General features: G+C 43.1%; 1 protein-coding gene across 1 annotated transcript in view; it reads right to left on the reverse strand.

Moving 5' to 3' along the window:
• LOC310862965 (inositol 1,4,5-trisphosphate-gated calcium channel ITPR1-like) overlaps positions 1 to 24,534 on the reverse strand; it is a 146,788-nt gene that overhangs the window by 112,035 nt on the left and 10,219 nt on the right. Inside the window, exons 3-11 of the mRNA XM_083771087.1 lie at positions 22,691 to 22,761; positions 10,686 to 10,801; positions 9,199 to 9,285; positions 7,467 to 7,625; positions 6,489 to 6,587; positions 6,124 to 6,207; positions 5,669 to 5,815; positions 3,235 to 3,330; positions 1,301 to 1,345 (exon numbers count right to left, since the gene is read on the reverse strand). Of these exons, the coding sequence (XP_083627213.1) occupies positions 1,301 to 1,345; positions 3,235 to 3,330; positions 5,669 to 5,815; positions 6,124 to 6,207; positions 6,489 to 6,587; positions 7,467 to 7,625; positions 9,199 to 9,285; positions 10,686 to 10,801; positions 22,691 to 22,761 (904 nt within the window). The remainder of the gene's footprint in view (positions 1 to 1,300; positions 1,346 to 3,234; positions 3,331 to 5,668; positions 5,816 to 6,123; positions 6,208 to 6,488; positions 6,588 to 7,466; positions 7,626 to 9,198; positions 9,286 to 10,685; positions 10,802 to 22,690; positions 22,762 to 24,534) is intronic.

The raw sequence follows: 24,534 nt of genomic DNA on the forward strand, positions 1-24,534 counted from the left end.
AGGAACGGTCTAATTCGTCGTATGTTATAGAGTGTGAACCTACATGATCGAGTGACAGCTGTGATGTGAGCTTTGAACGAGAGCTGACTATCCAGGACAACACCAAGATTCCTGGCTGTTGGGACAGACGTTACCAGGGCGTTGTCTACGGAAATAGTTAGCTCCCGCATAGGGCAGGACTTAGCATTCATACCTGCCAACCTTAGTTAATTTTAGATGATGGTCGGCCACAATCTCAGTAACGGGCCAATGAAAAACAATACCGGTTCTGTGCAGAATTTGTCGTCTCACGCCTTTCCACAAAATATTAGAAAACGGGCTCAGTGGGCTCGATAAAAGCCTGGATCAAAAAGCAGGATCCGGTTAAATTAATAGTGAAAGCGGCCGATATAAGCAGCCAAAATGTGTTCTCCGACGTGTGGCTGACATCTCCCTTAGAGATAGGGTGAGAAGTTCAGTCACATGAGAGAGACCCGGGGGAGAGTCGCTGCTTCTTCGCCTTGAGAGGAGCCTGCCAGCTTAGGTGGTCCGGGCATCTGGTTAGGATGCCTCCCGAGATATCACAGAACTTCAAACAGGTTCTGGGAAGGTTCTTTTACACTTCATAGTAAAAAATAAAAATCACACTCGTGTGAAGTGAGGGGGGCATAATGTCTAAAAAGTCAATGTCCTTCTGGTGCTTTAGTGCTGTGGCTGACAGTCGGACACCATCATCATCCTCCACCAGACACGAACGCAGTGTGTTATTTGTATGAAATGAAACAAGTTGAATTTTATATATCAGCCACATGACATCTCAGTCTCACATCATCATTAACGCGCTAAACAAAAATTACCCCATTCTGAACGGGCACCCATTTTGGTGTCAGCATCACGTTATGCTTTAGCTATTGAAAAATAGCAGATCTACAAGCTCATATCGCGCCACCGAGTGGCGCGATACGAGCTTGTAGGTCTGCTATTTTTGAAAAAAATAGAAGAACGACTGACATTTTTAGAATCTGATCTCAGGTCAGAATGGGTTCGTCAGACCAGCGTGTGTCCAGTGGAAACCTCGTATGAATCTGATCTCAGGTCAGAATGGGTTAAAAGTCCATAGACTGGGCTGCCACACAACGTAATTTCGGTATGCCATGCATTGGAGAAGAAAATAAATCACATCCATGTGAAGTGAGGGGCGCTCTTATCGTCATACATCTCATTCTGGCCAATCACAATTTGCGTCTTCACTCTTGTCTTCAATGTTTGTGTTCACACAGACCCGGAAAGCTGGGCATAGGAGGGGCTAAAGCATTCTTACCGAGGAACGAGACTCCAGACATTCCTCTTCATAGTCAGGATTCACCTGCAACAACATAGATAGACATATTCAACTAAAACAATCACATAGAAGTCTACAAAGAAACTACTTGAATGAATACTGAATTCACAGTACTGCTCTACAAAGAAAGTAGTTTAATTAAAATAATTTGTCAGTACTGCTCTACAATATATATATAATATATATATATATATATACAGTCAGGTCCGGAAATATTTGGACAGTGACACAATTTTCATAATTTTGGCCCTGTACGGTACCACAATGGATTTGAAATGAAACACTCGAGGGTATTTACAACAAAATTGAAAGAAGGGTTTAGGAATTGCAACAATTTTCAAACATAATCCCCTCATTTTAAAGGACCTTAAGTAATTGGACAAATGAATATAATCATAAACAAAATGTTCATTCTTAATACTTTGTTGAAAAGCCTTTGCAGGCGATGACTGCCTGAAGTCTAGAACCCATGGACATCACCAAACGCTGGGTTTCCTCCTTTTTGATGCTTTCCCAGGCCTTGACTGCAGCTGTCTTCAGTTGTTGTTTGTTTGCAGGTCTTTCTGCCTTAAGTTTTCTCTTAAGCAAGTGGAATGCATTCTCGATCGGATTCAGATCAGGTGATTGACTCGGCCATTGTATAATTTTCCATTTCTTTGCCTTGTAAAACTGCTGGGAAGCTTTCGCAGTATGTTTTGGGTCATTGTCCATCTGTATGGTGAAGCGCCGTCCAATAAACTTTGCTGAATTTGGCTGAATCTGAGCAGACAGAATGTTCCTATAGACTTCAGAATTCATGAGGCTGCTTCCGTCTGCTGTCACATCATCAATAAACACTAGTGACCCAGTGCCATTGGAAGCCATGCATGCCCATGCCATCACATTGCCTCCACCATGTTTTACAGATGATGTGGTGTGCTTCGGATCATGAGCCGTTCCAAGCCTTCTCCATACTTTTCTCTTCCCATCATTCTGGAACAGCATTCTTTGGACAGATGAAACTAAGATCAACCTGTGCAAAGAAATGGAAAATTCTACAATGGCCGAGTCAATCACCTGATCTGAATCCGATCGAGAATGCATTCCACTTGCTTAAGAGAAAACTTAAGGCAGAAAGACCTGCAAACAAACAACAACTGAAGACAGCTGCAGTCAAGGCCTGGGAAAGCATCAAAAAGGAGGAAACCCAGCGTTTGGTGATGTCCATGGGTTCTAGACTTCAGGCAGTCATCGCCTGCAAAGGCTTTTCAACAAAGTATTAAGAATGAACATTTTGTTTATGATTATATTCATTTGTCCAATTACTTACTTAAGGTCCTTTAAAATGAGGGGATTATGTTTGAAAATTGTTGCAATTCCTAAACCCTTCTTTAAATTTTGTTGTAAATACCGAGTGTTTCATTTCAAATCCATTGTGGTACCGTACAGGGCCAAAATTATGAAAATTGTGTCACTGTCCAAATATTTCCGGACCTGACTGTATATATATATATATATATATATATAGGTGTTAATAAAGCATCGCAGTCTAGCCCCCTACCAGGGCCTAGGAAATTATTCTCTGTTCATTTTCCTCATAGACATTTCAAAAAGTATTTATTTAAAGACGTTTACGCCGTGGACAAAGCCAACTCTTGTCGTGACAAATCATGACAAAAACACAATATTTTGGGCCGAACAAATAATTAGAAAGAAGAAAAGAACGGCAGGTTACAACACTTTTTTTGTTGTTTTTCTTCTTTGAAATTATCTGTTTGGTCCAAAATATTGTGTTTGTTGTCATGAGTTGTCACGACTCGAGTTGGCGTAACCGTCTTTAAATAAATACCTTTTGAAATGTCTATGGGAAAAATGCATTGGGATTCATTTCATGGGCCTGGTGTCGTCTTGAAACTGCGACGCTCTATACTGACCTCTGCTGCCAGGTAGTGCCCTGTTGCCAGGTGTTTGAATCTGAACAGGCTGTTCCAGTATCCCGCTCCTCCTCGGCATGGGTCGTGCTGCACCACCTGAGACACGCCACCAGGGGGAGACACAGTGACACTTTTATTTAAACCTAGAACACTATTTTCACCCAGACAATTATATTTTTGTAATTTTGTAATCAAAGTTACTATTCAGTATTTTAGCTGTGACGTGAGCGCCCCCTCCTGAGATACTTCCGGGTCCTACTTTTGTGTCGCTTTTGTGTCCCCATGGAGTTATACTGTGACGCTCCGTCGGACTAAATCTGAGACGAAAACAACCACGAAAGTCTCATTTTACCGCTTTCCTCGCAACAACAAAGCTGCGCTGCTCTCCAAAATCTGGCTGTGACAGGCCGTCTGCCCCACATGGAATACTATCGCCATTTTATTTGATTGTGTCAACTAAATCCTCATTAATGCAAACTAGATTCAACATACTCAAGCCTGCACACATTGTAAATATCCCCCGAAATATTTTACAGAGCAAATGGACTGTTGCCACCTTCAATAATAATGATAATAATAGTCTTTATTGTCTCCACATCATATATTTTTGTTGTCATGGACACTTGTACAAAACATTAATAATTCCACTCGAGTTGGAAGCATTAAGACCCATTTTAACCCTCTATGGCTTCCTTTCTGAAAAATAACGTCAATTTAAAAAGTTTAGATATTCAATTTACAATGGGATGCGGACGGGAGCTGGTGCCACTTGGACCCGGACGTAACGTAGCACTACAAAATGACGTCGGACTTAAATACTGAATAGTAACGGAAGTTGTCAAATAAATGTAGTGAGAGTGTTCAAATGGAACCAAATGGACCCTTACAGCTCTGTAACTCTGAGAGTATACACATGGAACCAAATGGACCCATACCGATCTGTAACACTGTACAAATAGTTAATTTGGTTCCATTTGTACAATACACTCTCAGATATATGGGGTCGTTGAAATTACACCACGGGAGACCACCGAGTTAGAATTACCATCCAAAGAGGACCTTATTAATTAAACAGGGCTTTAAATAATTATAGATTCCACTAAAATATCTACAACTCATTCAAAGGAAAAAGAAAATTAAAAAGAGGAGATGAAAAGATGAAAAAAAATGAGATTGTTCAGAGAAGCTGCTGGTTGCTGAGGTGGCAGACTGGCGTCCAGTGGTTCGTAGGAATTAAGACATACCGTATTGGGCCCCATTTTAAGTGTGGTAAATCCATGCGTTATTCATATTATGCAAGTGGCGCTGAGCGCACACACATAAGGCCACCATATTTTAGCATTGCGGGAGTGTTCGTATGTTAAGGGTGCTTTGAGCTATCTGCTATTATGCCCCTTTACCAAAAAAGACTCGCATACCGCTTAAACATGGGTCAGACAACCTCTCTCTTGTTTCTAAAGTGCTTATTTGGGCTTGTTTCCTAGTGTTGTTTAAACCAGTAATTCTAACACAGAGGCATTTCCATGTCAAGGTCGACCCCCAGACGAATGCGGTTGTCCAACTAAGGACCTTATCTAAACATAGTTTGTGTCAGGGACCCCCATGCCAGATTTGTGTTATTAAATGTTTCAAAAATATTTCACATTTGTCATTTGTTTGTTTTACAAGATTATTTTTGAAAATAGCAGATCTACTGTACAAGCATGCAAATGGGGTATTTCTTTGTGGTGTTAAAATGTAGTCAAATCAACGAAGTCCTCATTTATATGTAAATTACATCCTGCACACACAGTAGGCCTATAGCCTACATTCATTATAACTCTGAACTCTGCATGGGGACAGTCTGGGAGATGAGGTGGGTTATTGTGTATTATACCACAGGTCGTTTCGAGGAAGCAATCTGATTGGTTAAACCAGCACCATTCACCACCTAATCAAAACAAATAATTCAGCTGCTCTGTTCTCCCAGAGCGCTAGCAAACTTGGTGGCTAGGCTAGCTAGTTTCTTGGGATATTTGTGGTCGGACATAGTGACTACATCTGTCATTAAAAAAAAATATTCTTTCAGCGATTTTCTTAGTTTTAATGGTAACTGTTCTATAATTGCAACATTACACTTGAGGGTGTGCATGGTTTAACGTGATTACCACTTCACCAAAAATCACGTTAATCCACACCCTCTCGTGTGATGTTGCTTAATAACGCACCGGTTCAGCTGACTTTTAAAGGGAATGGCACCGGCCACGCTGATTGGGTTGATGGAGGTGACGCCCAAAAGACACACCCATGACTAATTCAGGGCAGCGTTACACGCAGCGCCAATTACCGCACCCAAAATAGCAAAATGGCATTGGTCAAGCCTCCATGTCTTAAATTATGACATAAATGACGTAAAATTTGACACTCACAATGGAGCCCATGCATTGTTTCTTACCTCCACCTCCCATAATGCCTTGCTGCTGGTTGCTGAGGTGGCAGACTGCCGCCCGGTGGTTCGTAGGAAGACGTATTGTTTCTTGCGGTGGTCGTCGCACGTCAGGAACTTCTCTTGCTCTGCGTGAAACAAGCGCACTACGTCACCCTGGCCACAAGGGGGAGGAGGGAGAATCACTTTATTATTATTCATTATTATTATGGAACATTAGAGAAAAATGCTGCTTAAATTAAATTCTACACACTTTCCAACGGACAACAATGAAAGACAAGTCAATTCCTCGGTGGTCCAAAAGCAATGTTGTCAAATTGTGCAAAAATTTACATTATACGGAAACAATCTTTGTATTTGTGTGGTGATAGATTACATTGACAGACAGACAGGACAGGACAGACAGACAGACAGACAGACAGACAGACAGACAGACAGACAGACAGACAGACAGACAGACAGACCCCTTTAAGGACGACTTCCTGGTTGTCTCCCCATTTCATGAACAAGACGATCTTCCAGCTGGTGTTACAGTTGACCGAGTTCACCTGAAACGCACGCGCGCACACACACACACACACACACACACACACACACACACACACACACACACACAAACACACACACACAGAGGGGTTAGGCCTATTCCTAGTCCAGTTTTCGGTGAAGAGGTGACCGCCCGAAAACTACAACATGACGTCACGCCGCGCTGGTCACCGCTCACACAACACATCTGTTTTTACTAACCACCGTTTCGGTGGTCACCTCTTCACCGAAAACTGGACTACGAATAGGCCTTTAGAGGTCAGGGTTAGAGGTCAGGGTTTACCTCGTTACATCCAGGGTTGTCTACCAGCTGGTGAGAGCTGGCATGGAGAGGCTGTCCTGCATTCACCGGGTTGAGGACCACCTTGTCTCCTATGACCACCTGACACACGCACGCACGCACGCACGCACGCACGCACGCACGCACGCACGCACGCACGCACACACACACACACACACACACACACACACACACACACACACACACACACACACACACACACACACACACACACACACACACACACTACTTAATCTAATCATTTCAACGTCTACTCAGGCTTTTGTGATTGATACTAATATTATCATAAACCTAAACATTCACACATTCTGGTGACTGATATTGTCCTAATGCGAGAGTGCCTTACAGTAAGCAAGAACACAAATAACATTACATGGTAATACATCATATACATAAAAATAGTCGTCATGAATCATACGTGAGATAAGTAAGAACCTAACAGTGGAATTTGAATATCTGTATAATATGTATCTGCATATACACTATAGAGTGCTATGTCTACATAACATGCTATCTAATGAATGTACCGTAAGTTGAAAACACACATCTGCTTCTGGTGACTGATATTGTCCTTGTAATGCATGAGGGTGTAAAATCCTGGATATGTGTGACTCACACTGTGTCCGATAGATCGCAGTTTGTAGAAGGGTTTTACTCACACTGTCTCCGATAGATCACAGCTTGTAGAAGGGTTTTACTCACACTGTCTACGATAGATCGCAGTTTGTAGAAGGGTTTTACTCACACTGTCTCCGATAGATCGCAGTTTGTAGAAGGGTTTTACTCACACTGTCTACGATAGATCGCAGTTTGTAGAAGGGTTTTACTCACACTGTCTACGATAGATCACAGCTTGTAGAAGGGTTTTACTCACACTGTCTACGATAGATCGCAGTTTGTAGAAGGGTTTTTCTCACACTGTGTCCGATAGATCACAGCTTGTAGAAGGGTTTTACTCACACTGTCTCCGATAGATCGCAGTTTGTAGAAGGGTTGTATGTAGAACCAGGAGCCTTCGTTTCCAGCCGTGTCCAGCATCACTCTCATAGCGTTCTTCTCCAGCAGAGCGGGCAGCCGCTTGTTGACCGTCAGGTACTTATTGCTCTTCAGATGGAGCAGCTGAAAGGAAGCGGAAATGGTGGCATGCTATATTATAGGGCTATTATCATCAGAGTTTCCCAAACACAGGGGCGGGAGCCTTTAAAACATATACTGTATGTATACTGTATATGTGTGTGTGTGTGTGTGTGTGTGTGTGTGTGTGTGTGTGTGTGTGTGTGTGTGTGTGTGTGTGTGTGTGTGTGTGTGTGTGTGCGCGTGTGTGCGTGCGTGTGTGCGTTTAGCAGAGTGGCTCACAGCATCAGCCCGATGGACTAAAAGTCCCTCCAGGCTACAGGGATATCCCTTTGGCTTATTGGTTAAGATTTTGGCTTTCCACATGGGAGACCCGGGTACGAATCCTGGGCGTTAATACTGTACATACCTGTATACATACAGTATACACAACATGTTGTTAGTAGTAGTAGAAATTGACGATATTTAGACCACGGCCATCTTGCCAGCAAGGTTCTAACTAGGTGCAACTTCCCATAGACAGCCAATTCATCCAAGCAGAAAAGTCCTATCTGATGGTAATAAACAACATCAAACTCACCAACATTGCAGCTGTACGGCAAGCTTGAATTATGCTCTTTCAATCTGCAAAGTGTTTGTTTCATAAAAATCACACCCGTGTGAACTGAGTGGTGCAACTCCCCTCCCCCCCTCCTCCTCTCTCTCTCTCTCTCTCTCTCTCTCTCTCTCTCTCTCTCTCTCTCTCTCTCTCTCTCATTAGCAGGCAACACTCTCTCTGTTTCTGGCACAACAGCGCCCCTACTGGTACTAATAGTCATACTCATGCTCACAGTCACATAGGTGCATGGGTGGGTGGGTTAACGTCACATAGGTAGGTGGACAACTGGACACGGACATTGCTGTTCCTTGGAGTGGTTGCACCACTCAAAAATCCACTGTAGACATGAGCTACAAAACAGGGCATGGGCTGTTGAATTTCATTTTTATGAAACAAAACTTTTACAGATTGAAAGAGTATAATTCAAGCTTTCCGTACAGCTGCAATGTTGGTGAGTTTGACGTTGTTTAATACAATCAGATAGGACTTTTCTGTTTGGATGAATGGGCTGTCCATGGGAAGTTGCACCTAGTTAGCACTTCTTTTTTTTTAAATAATTTTTTTATCCCACGATGTTGTAACCCATTTTTCACCCCTGTGTCAATCATCTAATGTGATCCTGGGCTCTACACACCCTCCACCAACCTAGTCCCCATACAGTATATGGGGGACATGGGGAGAGAAACGGACTTGAACTCATGCTTCCTTCATGCCTGAGTGTCCAAGTTGCTCCTTTACACCTGAAAGGAAGGAGTTTCCCGCGTGGAAGGAACACGTTATTCCAACCAGTTCCTTTCCCCTAGTTAGCACCTTTTGCTGGCAAGATGGCAAGACAGCACAACTGTGTACACACACATACACTACCCCTGGAAGTGAAATTACACACACACACACACACACACACACACACACACACACACACACACACACACACACACACACACACACACACACACACACACACACACACACACACACACACACACACACACACACACACACACACACACACACACACACCTGGATGACGTTGCCATACTGGATGACTGTTCCCAGCAGCTTCCTGTTTTCAGAGTCATTCTGTTTCTTCTCCAGGTCTGCTGCATGCTGGGAAATGAAGTCACAAGGGACAGAAGAGAGGAGAGTCAGTCTGCTGCATGCTGGGAAATGAAGTCACAAGGGGGAGAGGAGAGGATCAAAGGAACAGGATTTAGAATATTTGATCAAAATCACACTTGTGTGAAGTGACTTCAAGTGAGGGGCACAAAGATTTTTGGGGGCATGTTGATGCTCTCATGTCTGTGAAAAAATTTAATAAATGTATTACAAGATGTATTTATATGAGTGAGATCAGATGACGTCTTACGTCGTCATTCACTGCCCTAAACAGTTGACGAAATCAACATTAGGGCGCCAAGCAAAAGTAGATAATCTCTCTCCAGAACATATTCGCTACTGCCAATTCAAAGGAAACCAACAGCAGAGGGCGCAGTTTTTTCCTTTTCTTTTTTCTTTTGGTCGATGGGTTCCAGATTGCATTTAGTTTGACTCTGTTCCACAGATAAATATTGTGAATGTGAAACTCGCAGATCAGCTATTTTCACAATTTTTAGCTCTTTCTTATATTATTTGACCATTTGGCCGATGTTTGACCAGTTTTTATATTGTTGTCTGAATGTCTGTTGATTACTTTTGATGCAGTAATGGCCTTTCTCCTTTTCCTTCAATGTTTTTTTTGTGAGGGATGCTAGTCCCTTCCAACAGCTGGCTATCAGACATGATGTCATGTGGCAGTCAAGTTTATGGACTTTTTAATATTTAGTAATACTATTATTATTACCAGTAAGACTCTGGGGGAGCCCGGGAACGAACTGGAAACCTCCCTGTTCCCAAGCGGCCGCACTACCCCTGAGCCATCTGTATTTGTATTTTATAATCTTATAATAATATAATACCTAATAATTAGGGATGTCCCTTCCCTGATGTCGTTTCCGATCCGATCCCGATACCTCAATTTCTGTGTTAGCCGATGCCGATACCGAATACCGATACCAGTGTCGTGATCTCATGTTGTGTTTATAGCTATCTAGCTATATATCTCGTGTTGTGTTTATAGCAGACTCCTCACTCAAATGTGCACTTGCAGTTTGGGCAACTCTAAAGCATGTCCCAACATTTTATTTACCTGCCATAGTGTCAACCCCTTCCTTACCCCTGTGTCGGATCGCTGGTTGGACTGGCATATTGTCAACCCCATACTCCTGTGTCGGATCGCTGGTTAGACTGGCATATTCACAGATACCGATATGACCCGATATGACAAATAAGGTCTGATCCGATACCGATACAGTATCGGAAACATCTCTACAAATAATTGTAGTATAATGTCCTCAAAATTTGAGAACGGAATTAGCACATCTCAGCGCGCTGCGATTGGCCGAGCATGGCATAATGTACATAAGAGGCAGATAGAGGAGGGGTCATATTAATAAAGTAAAGTGACTCACATGCAGCTTGTTGAGCAGCACAGTGTCCGTGGTGCTGTTTCCTCCTGGTTTGGCTGCTTTCCAGAACTGTTTCTGGGCAGAGTAGCGGTTCATAGGACACAGTCTGAACAGACAGTCTGAAAAATAATTATAATATAATGAATATGGTTCTGTTCGTCTGAACAGACAGTCTGTAATTATCGTGTGTGCGTGCTTGCGTGCGTGCGTGCGTCTGTGTGTCTTGTTGTCCAGAAAGATCTGGTCAATGTGATTTCTGAGGGCGCAGTGGAGTAACATATTGTTTATTTTGTCCTTTTGAACAATGTATGCTTTCAAATGGGGGTCCCGGGAACAAGGTAGGCCTATTTTTCAGATGGGGGTCCCTGGAACAGGATATTTTTCAGATGGGGGTCCCTGGAACAGGATATTTTTCAGATGGGGGTCCCTGGAACAACATATGTTCAGATGGGCGTCACTGGAACCTGCACATATGTTCAGATGGGGGTCCCTGGAACAACGTATGTTCAGATGGGGGTCCCTGGAACACGATATTTTTCAGATGGGGGTCCCTGGAACAACGTATGTTCAGATGGGGGTCCCTGGAACACGATATTTTTCAGATGGGGGTCCCTGGAACACGATATTTTTCAGATGGGGGTCCCTGGAACAACGTATGTTCAGATGGGGGTCCCTGGAACACGATATTTTTCAGATGGCGGTCCCTGGAACACGATATTTTTCAGATGGGGGTCCCTGGAACAACGTATGTTCAGATGGGGGTCTCTGGAACAAGGTATTTTGCAGACAGGGGTCCAGCAGTCAAATTCATACTGATACCTGCATCATTCTGGAGGTCGCTAGTCTCGTGTTACCAGACTGTTGCCTCTCACAATTTTCAAATGAGAATGGAAGCTGTGATCATACAGTCTGGAGAACGGAAGCTCTGATCATGAATAAGAGTTAAAGCGCTTCCGTTTTGTCTTTACAGTCGCGCATATTTATCCTAATATAAATAGATATCATCTAAGCATATATAGCTTGCCACTTAGCAGAAATGGAAATAACCTTCCTTGCTTGTATTTGGGGAGGTGTAGTTCCAGACTCTATATAACATTCAGGAGGTGTAGTTCCAGACTCTATATAACATTCAGGAGGTGTAGTTCCAGACTCTATATAACATTCAGGAGGTGTAGTTCCAGACTCTACATAACATTCAGGAGGTGTAGTTCCAGACTCTATATATAACATTCAGGAGGTGTAGTTCCAGACTCTATAACATTCAGGAGGTGTAGTTCCAGACTCCTATATAACATTCAGGAGGTGTAGTTCCAGACTCCTATATAACATTCAGGAGGTGTAGTTCCAGACTCTATCTGTAGATTGTGGAATAGATGTCTGGCTACTTGAGACTAGGAGGTCCTTGACATGGGACGCTTTGATTTAACTGCAGGTCTCATGTAATAATTTTACAGAGCAGCTTTCACTTATCAGTTTTAGTGCCAGATTGGGTCACTCTCACTGAGAGAGAGAGAGGGGGGGGGGGGAGGAGGGGGGGAGAGAGAGAGAGAGACTAATGTTCTGGTTAGCAGTACTAGTAGAGGGTATGCACATGCATATTGAATGGAAGATCGAGTGGCAAAGTTAATTTAATCTTGTTTAAAGTCATTTAATGCAATCAAATAGGACTTTTCAGAAAGTCGGGTTTTTTTACACTCAGTAGGCATTCCCGCATAACTTCCGGGTATGATGATGTCACGCACATGCCCTCTGTATTAGAACTCCTCCTTTCAGATCACATCGCTAATAATATCTCTCTCTCTGTGTCTCTCTGTCTCTCTCTCTCTCTCTCTCTCTCTCTGTCTCTCTCTGTCTCTCTCTCTCTCTCTTGCCCCTAAGCAGCCACAGTAACTTGACCAAATAAGGCCAGAAGAGAGAGAGGAGGAGGGGAATGAGAGGACAGAGAGAGAGAGAGAGAGAGAGAGAGAGAGAGAGAGACAGAGAGAGAGAGAGAGAGAGAGAGAGAGAGAGAGAGAGAGAGAGAGAGACAGAGAGACAGAGACAGAGATTGAGAGAGAACTATAGAGATATTAAGAGAGAGAGAGATAGAGAGAGATTGAGAGAGAGAGAGAGAGAGAGAGAGATTGATAGAGAGATTGAGAGAGATAGGGAAACAGCGAGAGAGAGAGGACAGTAGTGCACTCTGTTTTAAGTAAGAAAATATCAACACCACATATACAAATACTCTGTTACGAGTGAAAGTGCTGCATTGAAAATGTTACTCGAGTAAAAGTGCAAATTTATTGGCATGAAAATATACTTGCAAGAGCCAAAGCAAAAATACCCAAAACTAAAATAATCTGCTATTGCCACCATGGACTCTCGTTCTATTTGGCATGGAATACATGACCGTTTCCACTCAAAGCTAAAGCTAATGTGATGATCATCTATTTAAGAGTCTTTAGAAGCATTATTGTAATATAAACGCGTGGTGACCGGGATTTAGTATTGACATCGTGGCGTTGTTCAGTCCAGCTCAATAGCCGATGATAATGAATTAATAGAAAGCTCAAAAACACATTAAAGACGTTATTGGCCATCTGGGAGTTCAATAAAAATACGTTAAAAAACTTAAGCGTTCCTGGCAGTATTAATAGTGAGTAAAATAAATCACACGCGTGTGAAGTGAGGGGCGCTCAAATCATCACATTCTGTGGTACAAACAGATCCTCTAATAATGTTGCCTGGGACCTCAGAACTGGTTTTGAGATGTGTGTACTTCCCTTTGGACTCTCTCACAAACAGACAAACACACAAAGCTGGACATAGGAGGGGCTAGCGCCCCTCAGAAACCAAATTTAAAAAAAAACATAATTGTATTTGTACACCACTTAGAGGGTGGGGTCTTTCTGCCATATTCTCTCTGTCTCTGTCTCTCTCTCTGTCTCTCTCTGTCTCTCTCTCTCTCTCTCTCTCTCTCTCTCTCTCTCTCTCTCTCTCTCTCAGATAGTTTATGCTACCCAGAAAATATAAAAGGGGAGGAGCTTACAGAAGACATATGAAAAGGAAGTGAAACTGGAATTAGAGAGAGAGAGAGGGGGGGGGGGATAGAGAGATAGAGAGAGAGTGTGTGTGATGAGAGTGCTGAGAGAACGTAAACTAGCTGGGGTGAAAGAGGAGTCATCCATGGAGGAATGTTTAACACACACATGCACACGTGCATGCACACGCACACACACACACACACACACACACACACACACACACACACACACACACACACACACACACACACACACGACAGACATGGCGTCAGAAGAAGACCCCGTGACCCGGAAGTAGTAATCGACCATTTTCGAGCCACCGCGGATCACCTTCTCTATAGCCTCAGAAGCGCTAATATGCTAATCATGATTTTATTGAGCTCCTAACATCGTCCCTCAACCGACATCCCCTCAATCCGAGCCTCAATTCTGAGAAAAACGCAGCTAAAGATTGCACATGCAAGCTCACAACGCATCACAGCCTGGTACGTTGTGAGCTTGTGGATCTGCTATTTTCAGAGCGCAACCAAGTGTAAAATCAGCCATTATGGCAGCATCAAGGCATGCTGCCAAAAGGCTTTTTTGTCGACAGAATCAACTCACGTCAATTTAGTATGTGCTATAATCCTATGATGTTTAGTCAACTAAAACTAGACTAACCACGTTGCAGGTGACTAAAATGTGACTAAAACAAAATAACTAAAGAACTTTATTCAAAAGACTATGAATGGAACTAAATTATGACTTGCTGTCAAAATCAACACTGGCATATAAGGTGAAGCCTAGCCTCGGTATCCAGTCTTTCATTGTCATTTGCATTCGGCTCAAAAAAGAAAAGCCTGTGGGAAAAACATTGGAAGATCTGGCATAGGAAGTGGGAGTCGACTTCTACTTCACTAACCAATAACAGTGCAGAGGGGCGTCGCTCCAAATGTGGTGACGTCATGAGTGTTCTCCGCTGTTTTCTGTTTGGATGTATGGGCTGTCAATCAGATATAGGACTTTTCTGTTTGGATGTATGGGCTGTCAATCAGATAGGCCCTTTCTGTTTGGATGTATGGGCTGTCAATCAGATATGACTTTTCTGTTTGGATGTATGGGCTGTCAATCAGATAGGACCTTTCTGTTTGGATGTATGGGCTGTCAATCAGATAGGACTTTTCTGTTTGGATGTATGGGCTGTCAATCAGATAGGACTTTTCTGTTTGGATGTATGGGCTGTCAATCAGATAGGACTTTGTCTGTTTGGATGTATGGGCTGTCAATCAGATAGGACCTTTCTGTGTGGATGTATGGGCTGTCAATCAGATAGGACCTTTCTGTTTGGATGTATGGGCTGTCAATCAGATAGGACTCTGTCTGTTTGGATGGATGGGCAGTCAATGGCAAATTGCGGCTATTTGCCACCCTACCATTGACTTAATTAATGGAAAGATGGTCGCGGTATATGCTGCATGGTGGATCCACCGACACCCGCCCCTCTAGACAAGAAATCGTAGCAGGCTGGGCCAGGCTAGCTGAATCCGGGCCTGGTTTGTACACTCCACTGATGTGTTTGTTGTGTGCAGGTAAAGACATCCATCCATCCATCCATTCTCTGCTCTCTCTCCCTCTCTCCCTCTCTCTCTCTCTCTCTCTCTCTCTCTTCAAGGACATGTCAAAGTAGCCCAGGCAGAACAATGGCCCCATCAGGTCCATGTGACAGGTTTCACACACACACACACACACACACACACACACACACACACACACACACACACACACACACACACACACACACACACACACACACACACACACACTGTGACAGGTGCACAGCCTGCATTGAAGGCCAGTCCTTTGTCAGACAGACAGTCAAAGTCGTACGATTTGTCATACACCGCAGTGACATTTATTTGCCCATGTGGTGAGCCGCAGCCATGCCCCCCTCGGGAATCATTAGTTGATTAGTTTATTTGACCGATCCAACCCTTTGACAGACAGACAGACAGCTGTAGGTGACATCACGTCACTAATAGCTCCTGAAAATGATAAACGTTGCATTTATATAGCGCTTTTATCCACAGGGATTGTGCATTACATTCACCCATTCACATTTCACACACACACATTCATGCACCTTGTACTGCAGAGGGCAGGTGTGTGTGTGTGTGTGTGTGTGTGTGTGCGTGCGTGCGTGCGTGCGTGCTTACGTGCGTGCTAATTAGGTGTGTGTTATAATGTTCTTAATTATATTGCAATTCGATTCGATTCATTCATACACTTCAGTCAGTATTTGACATGAAAAAAAAATAATCCGAACTTGGCGATTACATTTTAATATTGTGATCCCTAGTGCTTACTGGAGTAGATGGTGCTCATACCTCAGTGGTGACAGCGTGCAGCGTCTGGTCTGCCTGGCAACAGGCCCACTACAGCCTGCACTAAAAACCAGCATTATCTCCCACTCTCAACCCGCCCGCCTCCCCTCCCCTCCCCTCTCTAGAAAACAACCTTTCTATTCAGGAAGGCCTTTCGCGGGCCTTTGCGGGCAGATGCAAAAGATGGCAGCATAATTTGACACGCTGTCGCTTTCTAAAATCTGTTGCTCGCACAGTCGTTGTTCTACGCCGGGACAATAACGCTCCACACGTCCCATAGACTCTTCTGTCTTCTCCCTTCTGGCTCCAAAACTATGGCATGCACTTCCCATTGCAATCAGAACTGCAGACTCACTCCAAATCTTCCGCCGTATAGTCTGAAAACCTACCTCTTCAGACTCCATCATTATAGTGTATAAGTATAATTTTATTATGTAAATATTCCACTATTATAGGTTCTTAGTTCATGTATGATACTTGATCACTATTTTTATGTATTTGATGCATTGCCATGTTTTTGTTCTTGCTCACTGTAAATCGCTCTGGATTAAGAGCATCTGCTAAATTGTAAAATTGAACCAACGAAGTATTAAAAAGCGTTTCTGACTAAATCCTCCTAAATCAATTGCTTTACTGCGATAAAAACTAATCCTATAATAGTCGTAAAGTGCGCTTCGTTTGGCAGGTGTGAAGGCTCCTTCGAATTCTGGTGTGCATCAAATAAACGAATTATAATCCTCCAAAAAATGGTGGATTCACTTCAAAGCGCACCAGAGTGCGGATCACAGCAGGTGTGAATGCAATCGCATTAAAGGGGATGAACCAAAGACCACTGTGGGATGAAGAAGCTGGTATTTGGCACACGAGGAGGAAGGAGAAGGCATTAGTATGCAGTGACGCGTAAAGTCTGAAGAGATAGAAGTCCTTATTGCAATACGGCCAGACAATCATATTTAACATATTTTGCCCTGCTACTAAAAGATCAGGACTTTGGTGATTTGTTGTGTATATTTCATAGGTACTTTGAGGTGTACTATGGGTGTTTTATTTGCTGTTCCAAAATGTGACATTTACGATGTAGTATTGATGTGTAATTTTTAGGGATGTCCCGTTTTTCGCTTCCGATCCGATCCCGATCTGGTGTTGTGTTTATAGCTATCTAGCTATATATCTCATGTGTTTTATAGCTATCTAGCTATATATCTCATGTTGTGTTTTATAGCTATCTAGCTATATATCTCGTGTTGTGTTTATAGCAGACTCCTCACTCAAATGTGCACTTGCAGTTTGGGCAACTCCAAAGCAAACTCCAGATGTCCCAACATTTTATTTACCTGCCATAATGTCAACCCCTTACCCCTGTGTCGGATCTGTGGTTAGACTGGCAATTTCACAGATACCGATATGACCCGATATGACAAATAAGGGCCGATACCAGTGTAAACATATTGCCTGGGTTCAAGCCGCTGCGTTCTGCGGATATGAAAATGTCACTGCGCTATAGTCAGTCTGGACAGAGGCTGCTTGGCTCGCATTTCATAACGTCAACTGTTACGTATAGTCACGTTGTTGCTGATACGTCATCAGCCGGCACCACTCTGTCCATGCTTCTCACTGTTGAAAAAAATGGCGCCATTCGAGACTTGGGAGTAAAAACCTTCAGTATACGATAAAAAGTAAACAATTAAGTAGTCCACTGTCAGATTCAGTAGTACAAAAAAAATGACGGCCGTGTGAGGTGATTTTAGTGAATGATAAGGGGACGTTGCAGGACAACAGCAGTAGCTGCGCAGTGCGCATTGATACAACGTCAAACTGGTGTTTTTCCTCAACCCGCACCACAGACCAATCAGAAGCCATGGTTCCATTTCAACCTTCATATATCCCGCCTACCTGTGGATAATAGGAGACTGTCCAGATTGAGTAGCACAGTGATATTTTCAGATCTGCGGAACGCAGCGAATCAGGCTGGAACCCAGGCTGTAGTAAACAGGCCATGCACATGCCACAGGAACCAGTTCTTTGGCCTAACCCTACAGTAGTTCCACTGAAATAGGGAAGGTTCATTCCATGTTGATCGTGTGAAACGTAGTTCCACTGAAGTAGGGAAGGTTCATTCCATGTTAATCGTGTGAAACATAGTTCCACTGAAATAGGGAAGGTTCATTCCATGTTAATCGTGTGAAACATAGTTCCACTGAAATAGGGAAGGTTCATTCCATGTTAATCGTGTGAAACATAGTTCCACTGAAGTAGGGAAGGTTCATTCCATGTTAATCGTGTGAAACATAGTTCCACTGAAGTAGGGAAGGTTCATTCCATGTTAATCGTGTGAAACGTAGTTCCACTGAAATAGGGAAGGTTCATTCCATGTTGATCGTGTGAAACATAGTTCCACTGAAGTAGGGAAGGTTCATTCCATGTTAATCGTGTGAAACATAGTTCCACTGAAATAGGGAAGGTTCATTCCACTCATTTCATTTCTGCCTCTTGGCCAGTTTCCACTTGTAAAAGAGGCAATGTGTTTTGAATGGTTAAATAAAGGTTAAATAAAAAGAAATGCTGAAGGTTACACACAAGAACAATGCAGTGTACAGGATCTAGCAAGAGAATGGAGAATGGAGGCGATTGGATTCTATCGCACATTTTCCCAATGTGGCATGTTGCATAAAGAGTTTGCCCTCGTAGTACAGACCTCGACCGGAAATCCTGACGGGCAGCTCCACTGATCTGGAGTCAGATACAAGTGGTAGGTGAGTTCGTGCAGACAGGCTAATCCTATTAACCTACCAGTTTTGTTTATGTGTGTAAGCTAGCCACTACTTTAAAAAACAAGTTGGTAAAGTTGTAGCGCACACATGCACGGACGCACGCACACACGCACAAGAAGATGTGATATTTCATACTACTTTAGATGACATCAGCGGTGTCATTATGATGAACAGGAGTTTATAGAATCCTTTTATAGTCACAGAGAAAACTTTACAGCGCTGAAAAAAATGTTTAATGTATACGCTATTGTAAACCAATGGCATGGTCTCGCTCTGTCTCTGTCTCTCCCTCTCTCTCTCACTCACATATGCAAAATGGAGTTCTGCTTTATGTTTTACACACTCACGCATGCACGCACGCGCACGCACACACACACACACAGGGCTGTACTACAGTAATGGTATCATGTGCAGAGGGAGAAGGTGACCTCTGTGACCTCGGGGTGTTCTGTAGATAGGATCATCTGAATGTAGTGTCAGATCAAAGCCTCCTTGAGTTATAAATATCAATACAATATGTGTGTGTGTGTGTGTGTGTGTGTGTGTGTGTGTGTGTGTGTGTGTGTGTGTGTGTGTGTGTGTGTGTGTGTGTGTGTGTGTGTGTGTGTGTGTGTGTGTGTGTGTGTGTGTGTGCGCGTGTGTGCGTGCGTGCGTGCGTGCGTGCTGCTGTTTCACCCACACGGAACCGGCTGAGAATGGAGAATCTCATTTCAGAGAGTCACCCCCCCCCCACACACACACACACACACACACACAGGATGCAGCCCTGCCCCCAAACGTCCAGTGTGGTCTGTATAGTTGTGTGAAATGAAACCAATTCATTTTACACTCTCAAGAGTTCTATTATTGTTATATATCTGCATTTCTTAATTTACAAGAAGTATACACAATTACGGAATGTAGAAGAATTGTTATTTGATCAAACTTTGCCTGATATCTCTCCCAATGGCACCAACATCAATACCGCATGGAATTGTGGATAAAATCGTATCCAACAATAACAGAAATATTTGTTGTTTTTGTGTCCGAGAGGCTTGATTTTTTTTTTTTTACCTACCTATGTGTTGATTTTGTTGTTATGTCATGTGTATGAATTGATTGCATAGGGCCTAAATGGAAACAAGTGCTATCCCTTTTGGACTGTGTTTGACTGTGTACTGTACTCTGTTGCGGTTGATTAAGACCGCGGGTCGCATTTTACTTTGAAATCGTGCATTTCCCAGTTGTTTGGTTGGTCACACCCCCATATAATTATGGTCATGCCTCGTGACATCACGTGATGTCATCAATATTAAGCCCATATGTGGAGATCATCTGACCTCAAACCTCAAACCCTTAGATCTCCATATATGGAGCTGAACTGTTCTGACATTCCATGTTGATCCTTCCCCATCCATGATCTCTTTGATGTGATGTCTCCCTTTTGACTGATACCTGTCCATTTAAACTCTAGACGGGCCTGCCCCAAAGTTATTAGTGCAGCCGCGCCCGGCAGCCGGTGAAAACTAGAGTTCTCAACAGGCCTGCAAGAATTAAGGCCCGGTCCTACCTGGGCCTTAAGACACTGCCCCCGCTGCCACCCTTACATCTCCATTATATGGAGCTGACCTGTTCTGACATTCCATATGTTGATCTCACCTCATCAAACCCTGTACACTCAAGACACGCTGCATATATGGCCAGTACAGAATTCATTCCATTTGTTGATCTGACCCCCCATGCCAAAGCGCCAGCGCTCGCACAGCAGTCTGCCGTCACCCGGGCGGATGCGTGCACCCGACCTCAGCCTTTAGGGCCCTCAGGCGTCTTACTGGTATATTTCTGTCTAAAAAACTATGTAGTATATTACGTTTTTAAGTTAAAATATGGAGAAAAAGAAAACAGGATTTATGTAAGTTTCCCTTTAACAGGTATTTATTATGTAGTATAATATTAACAGTGTTGCAAGAAAGAAAGTGCAGAAATGTTGTGACACACAAGCACACACACACAGAAACGCTGTGATGGAATGATGAGAACTGTCCAGATGTTTAACCAGGATGCACGCACGCACGCACACGCACACACACACACACACACACACACACACACACACACACACACACACACACACACACACACACACACACACACACACACACACACACACACACATGAACGCTACACTTCCTGTCTAGGAGAGTCAGTTCTAATAATAGCAACATCGCCACACAGATAAGCCTCACACACATGGGTTGCCAGGTCCAAGAAAACAAGCCCCAAAGAAGCGACTATTGTAACCCACAAAATATATAAATGGGGAGAGTACAGATGGACGGACGGACAGTCGTCTGTGTAGGCCTATACAGCTAATCTCCGTCACCTTTGGCCCGGCCGATGTCAAACTCTGCACACACACTCCCTGGATGCCAACGACGAACCTCGCTGCCCCAATTATTCCACAGCGGCCTGTTATAGCACCACCATTTTCTTTATATTACTCGTACACATTGTATCCATACATCACGCAAATCAGTATACACTATCTCTATAGTCATGTGATCAACACGGACCTGTCCGTTCCCCATATTTCATCCCCTTTAGCTTTGATTGCATTCCAAAGTTTGCAGGATTGGTCCGTTTTCAACAAAATGCCTCAAATCATGAACACTGAGGCCCCTTTTCCACCGGTTGGTTCCCAATGGGAACCGGTTCAGTTCTTTTTGGTTTTTAGTCCATGAGCCAGAGCTCCAAAATTGGAACGTTAATTATGAATTGAGTAGGCAAAACCATACCTATATTAGATTGTTATCACCATGAAACTTCCCCAATTGAGTACTTACATGAAGACAATGATTTATTGTATTACAAATTTTACATTTTTAAATATGCAAATGAGGCATTATGTAGACAAATAAGCAAAATAATCGAAAACTGAACCGGTTCCCATTGGGAACCAACCGGTGGAAAGGGGGTCAGAGTGAAAATTGACATTTTGCATGCACATTCCCACTAGGCCAAGGAAGAAATGCCACTTGAATTTTTTAACATCAGCCTCATGGTGGCGCTATAACAGGTCCATTTGTGTTTTTACATATTACTGCACATATCTGTGTACAATTTTGTATGCACTCCCTATGCACTCCCTAGAGGCCAAGCCAAGGAAAAACCTTTGACCTGCATTATTCACATATGCTCTTTAAAGCGCCACCAGGAGGCCGCCTTACGTAAACATTTTTTTTTATTTTACTCTTTCAGATTTGATAGAAATCTCACACAAATTTCTATATTTGACCAAGACGATCTGATCTTGATTGGCTTCCAAAGTTTGCAGGATTGGTCCGTTTTGAACAAAATGCCTCAAATCATGAATGTAGCATTTCTGTGACATTTTGCCCGCACATGTGAAAACAAACATGTCACTTGAGCATTTTCACCCTAATGGTGGCGCTATAACAGGCCTATTATATTGTAGAACGGCACCGTTCTTCATGAAACTTTGCACGCACACTAGAGGCCAAGGAAGAACATTTGCATTTCTCACATCTGCTTTTCGTAGCGCCATCAGGAGGCCGACTTTTGTAAAACAAGGCCGAGGAACCTTTTAACATCGGCCTACTACATCGCCACTAGCAGGGGTCGATTTTTGCAAAACACAAAATACCTCAAATCATGAATGCAGCATCCGATTGCCGTGAAAGGCATAATAACATGCAACACCTGCAATTGGTCTATAGCACCACCAGGAGGCCACAATAACCTACCTGACCTGCTATAGCGCCACCAGGAGGTCACAATATCCGTCTTTTTTTTAGTTTGTGCGCGTGCGTGTGTGTGTGTTCGTGCACGCACGCCCTCGCGTGTGTGTGTGTTACCTCTGAACTTCTTGGGAGGATTATTGAGGTCTCCTGCATCGGGCTGGACAACACAGCGGTCATCCACCAGGCTGAGGAGAACAACAACAGGACACTATGTTACACTCCGTTACCGACTACATGATACACCATTATTGCAACGGTAGGTCGCAGTTTACTATGAAAACCTGAATTTCATGTCAGTCAGTCACGCTTCATGTCAGTCAGTCCGTCGGGAAGTGTCATGGCCGAGACTATGTTCTCCACCTGGTCTGTCGGTCGTCCATCCGTCCATCTGTCCGAACGTATACTTATATGTGTACAACTAATATCTGGATAATGACCGCCGACCCGTTTATTATCTATTCATTATCTATTCATTCATGCCAGCAGTGTTGATTTCGTCGACTAAAACTAAGAAGAAGAATGTTCGTAGTTTTTTCACTGACGAAAACTAAATGGAAACTAAATAAAAACTAAGCTATGATGAAAATAAATAAAACTAAGACTAAATATGTTGACAATTTCGTCAACAAATAAAAACTAGACTAAAATGTTAGGAAGGGACTAGTGGACAAGAGATCCACTATAAGTCATTTTACGATTAGTTGCATGCTGAAAATATAGCCCACAACGCGTTTCAGCAAGTGTAAAAACAGTCATTACGACGGCATCAAGGCCCGCCAAAATACATTTTGTTCGACTAAATCAACTGTAGATTTAGTCGACTAAAATAGTATGAAATTTAGTCGACTAAAACTAGACTAACACTAAATCATTCCAGGTGACTAAAATGTGACTAAAACTAAATGAAAACTCTTCAAGAGACTATATATGACTAAAACTAAATCTAAATCTGCTGCCAAAAACGACACTGCATGCCAGTGGTTCTCAAACGTTTTCATGTCCACATTGAGCCCCATCTGAAAATGTTTTGTGCCTTACAACGTCATTTAGTGCCCTAAACAAACATAAAAACAAATAAAAACAAAGTGCTCTAAACTAAGAAAATAAAATGCCAGACAGACAGGCAGGCAGGCAGGCAGGCAGGCAGGCAGGCAGGCAGGCAGACAGACAGACAGACAGACAGACAGACAGACAGACAGACAGACAGACAGACAGACAGACAGACAGACAGACATACAGACAGACAGACAGACAGACAGACAGGCAGGCAGGCAGTTTGGAGAATTCTGCTGAGTTGGCGGGTTAAGACTGCAGACCGTGGCCTCGAGCCAAGAGTTGTCAAGACTGTGTGTGTGTGTGTGTGTGTGTGTGTGTGTGTGTGTGTGTGTGTGTGTGTGTGTGTGTGTGTGTGTGTGTGTGTGAGTGTGTGTGTGTGTGGTTGTGGATGGGTAGAAAGGCCATGATATGATGACTGTGTTGTGACTGAGACTTGGCTGTGGGTCAGTGTATAGAGCAGTAGTTTTCAACCCTTTCCACATCAAGGCCCATTATTTATTCAGCATTTGAGCCACGGACGACATTTAGCCTCTCAGACCCAAAACGTTGTTGTCGTTGGATAATATTTTGTCCACAATCCCATGCTGCATTGATGCTGGTACCATTAAGAGAGATAACAGTCTAAACGATCAAAATAACAATTATTGTACATTCTCTAATAGTGTAGACTGTAAATTAAGTAATGCTAATGCAGATGTTTAACTCCTTCAGCGCCACCTGGTGGTCACCAGTTTAGGCTCTGAGTGCCAATTCTCCCATTATAAAGAAAGACGTCCTAAAAAAATAAAAGTAAAAAAATAAATAAAAAACGTTTTATTTTATTTTTTTTATTACGTCTTTACGTCTTGGCACCCATTGCAAAGACGTCGGGGTTACGGGATTACGTCCCTGGCACTTAAACA

Source organism: Protomyctophum parallelum (genome assembly GCF_964188405.1).
Source record: "Protomyctophum parallelum genome assembly, chromosome: 8".
Taxonomy (NCBI): domain Eukaryota; kingdom Metazoa; phylum Chordata; class Actinopteri; order Myctophiformes; family Myctophidae; genus Protomyctophum; species Protomyctophum parallelum.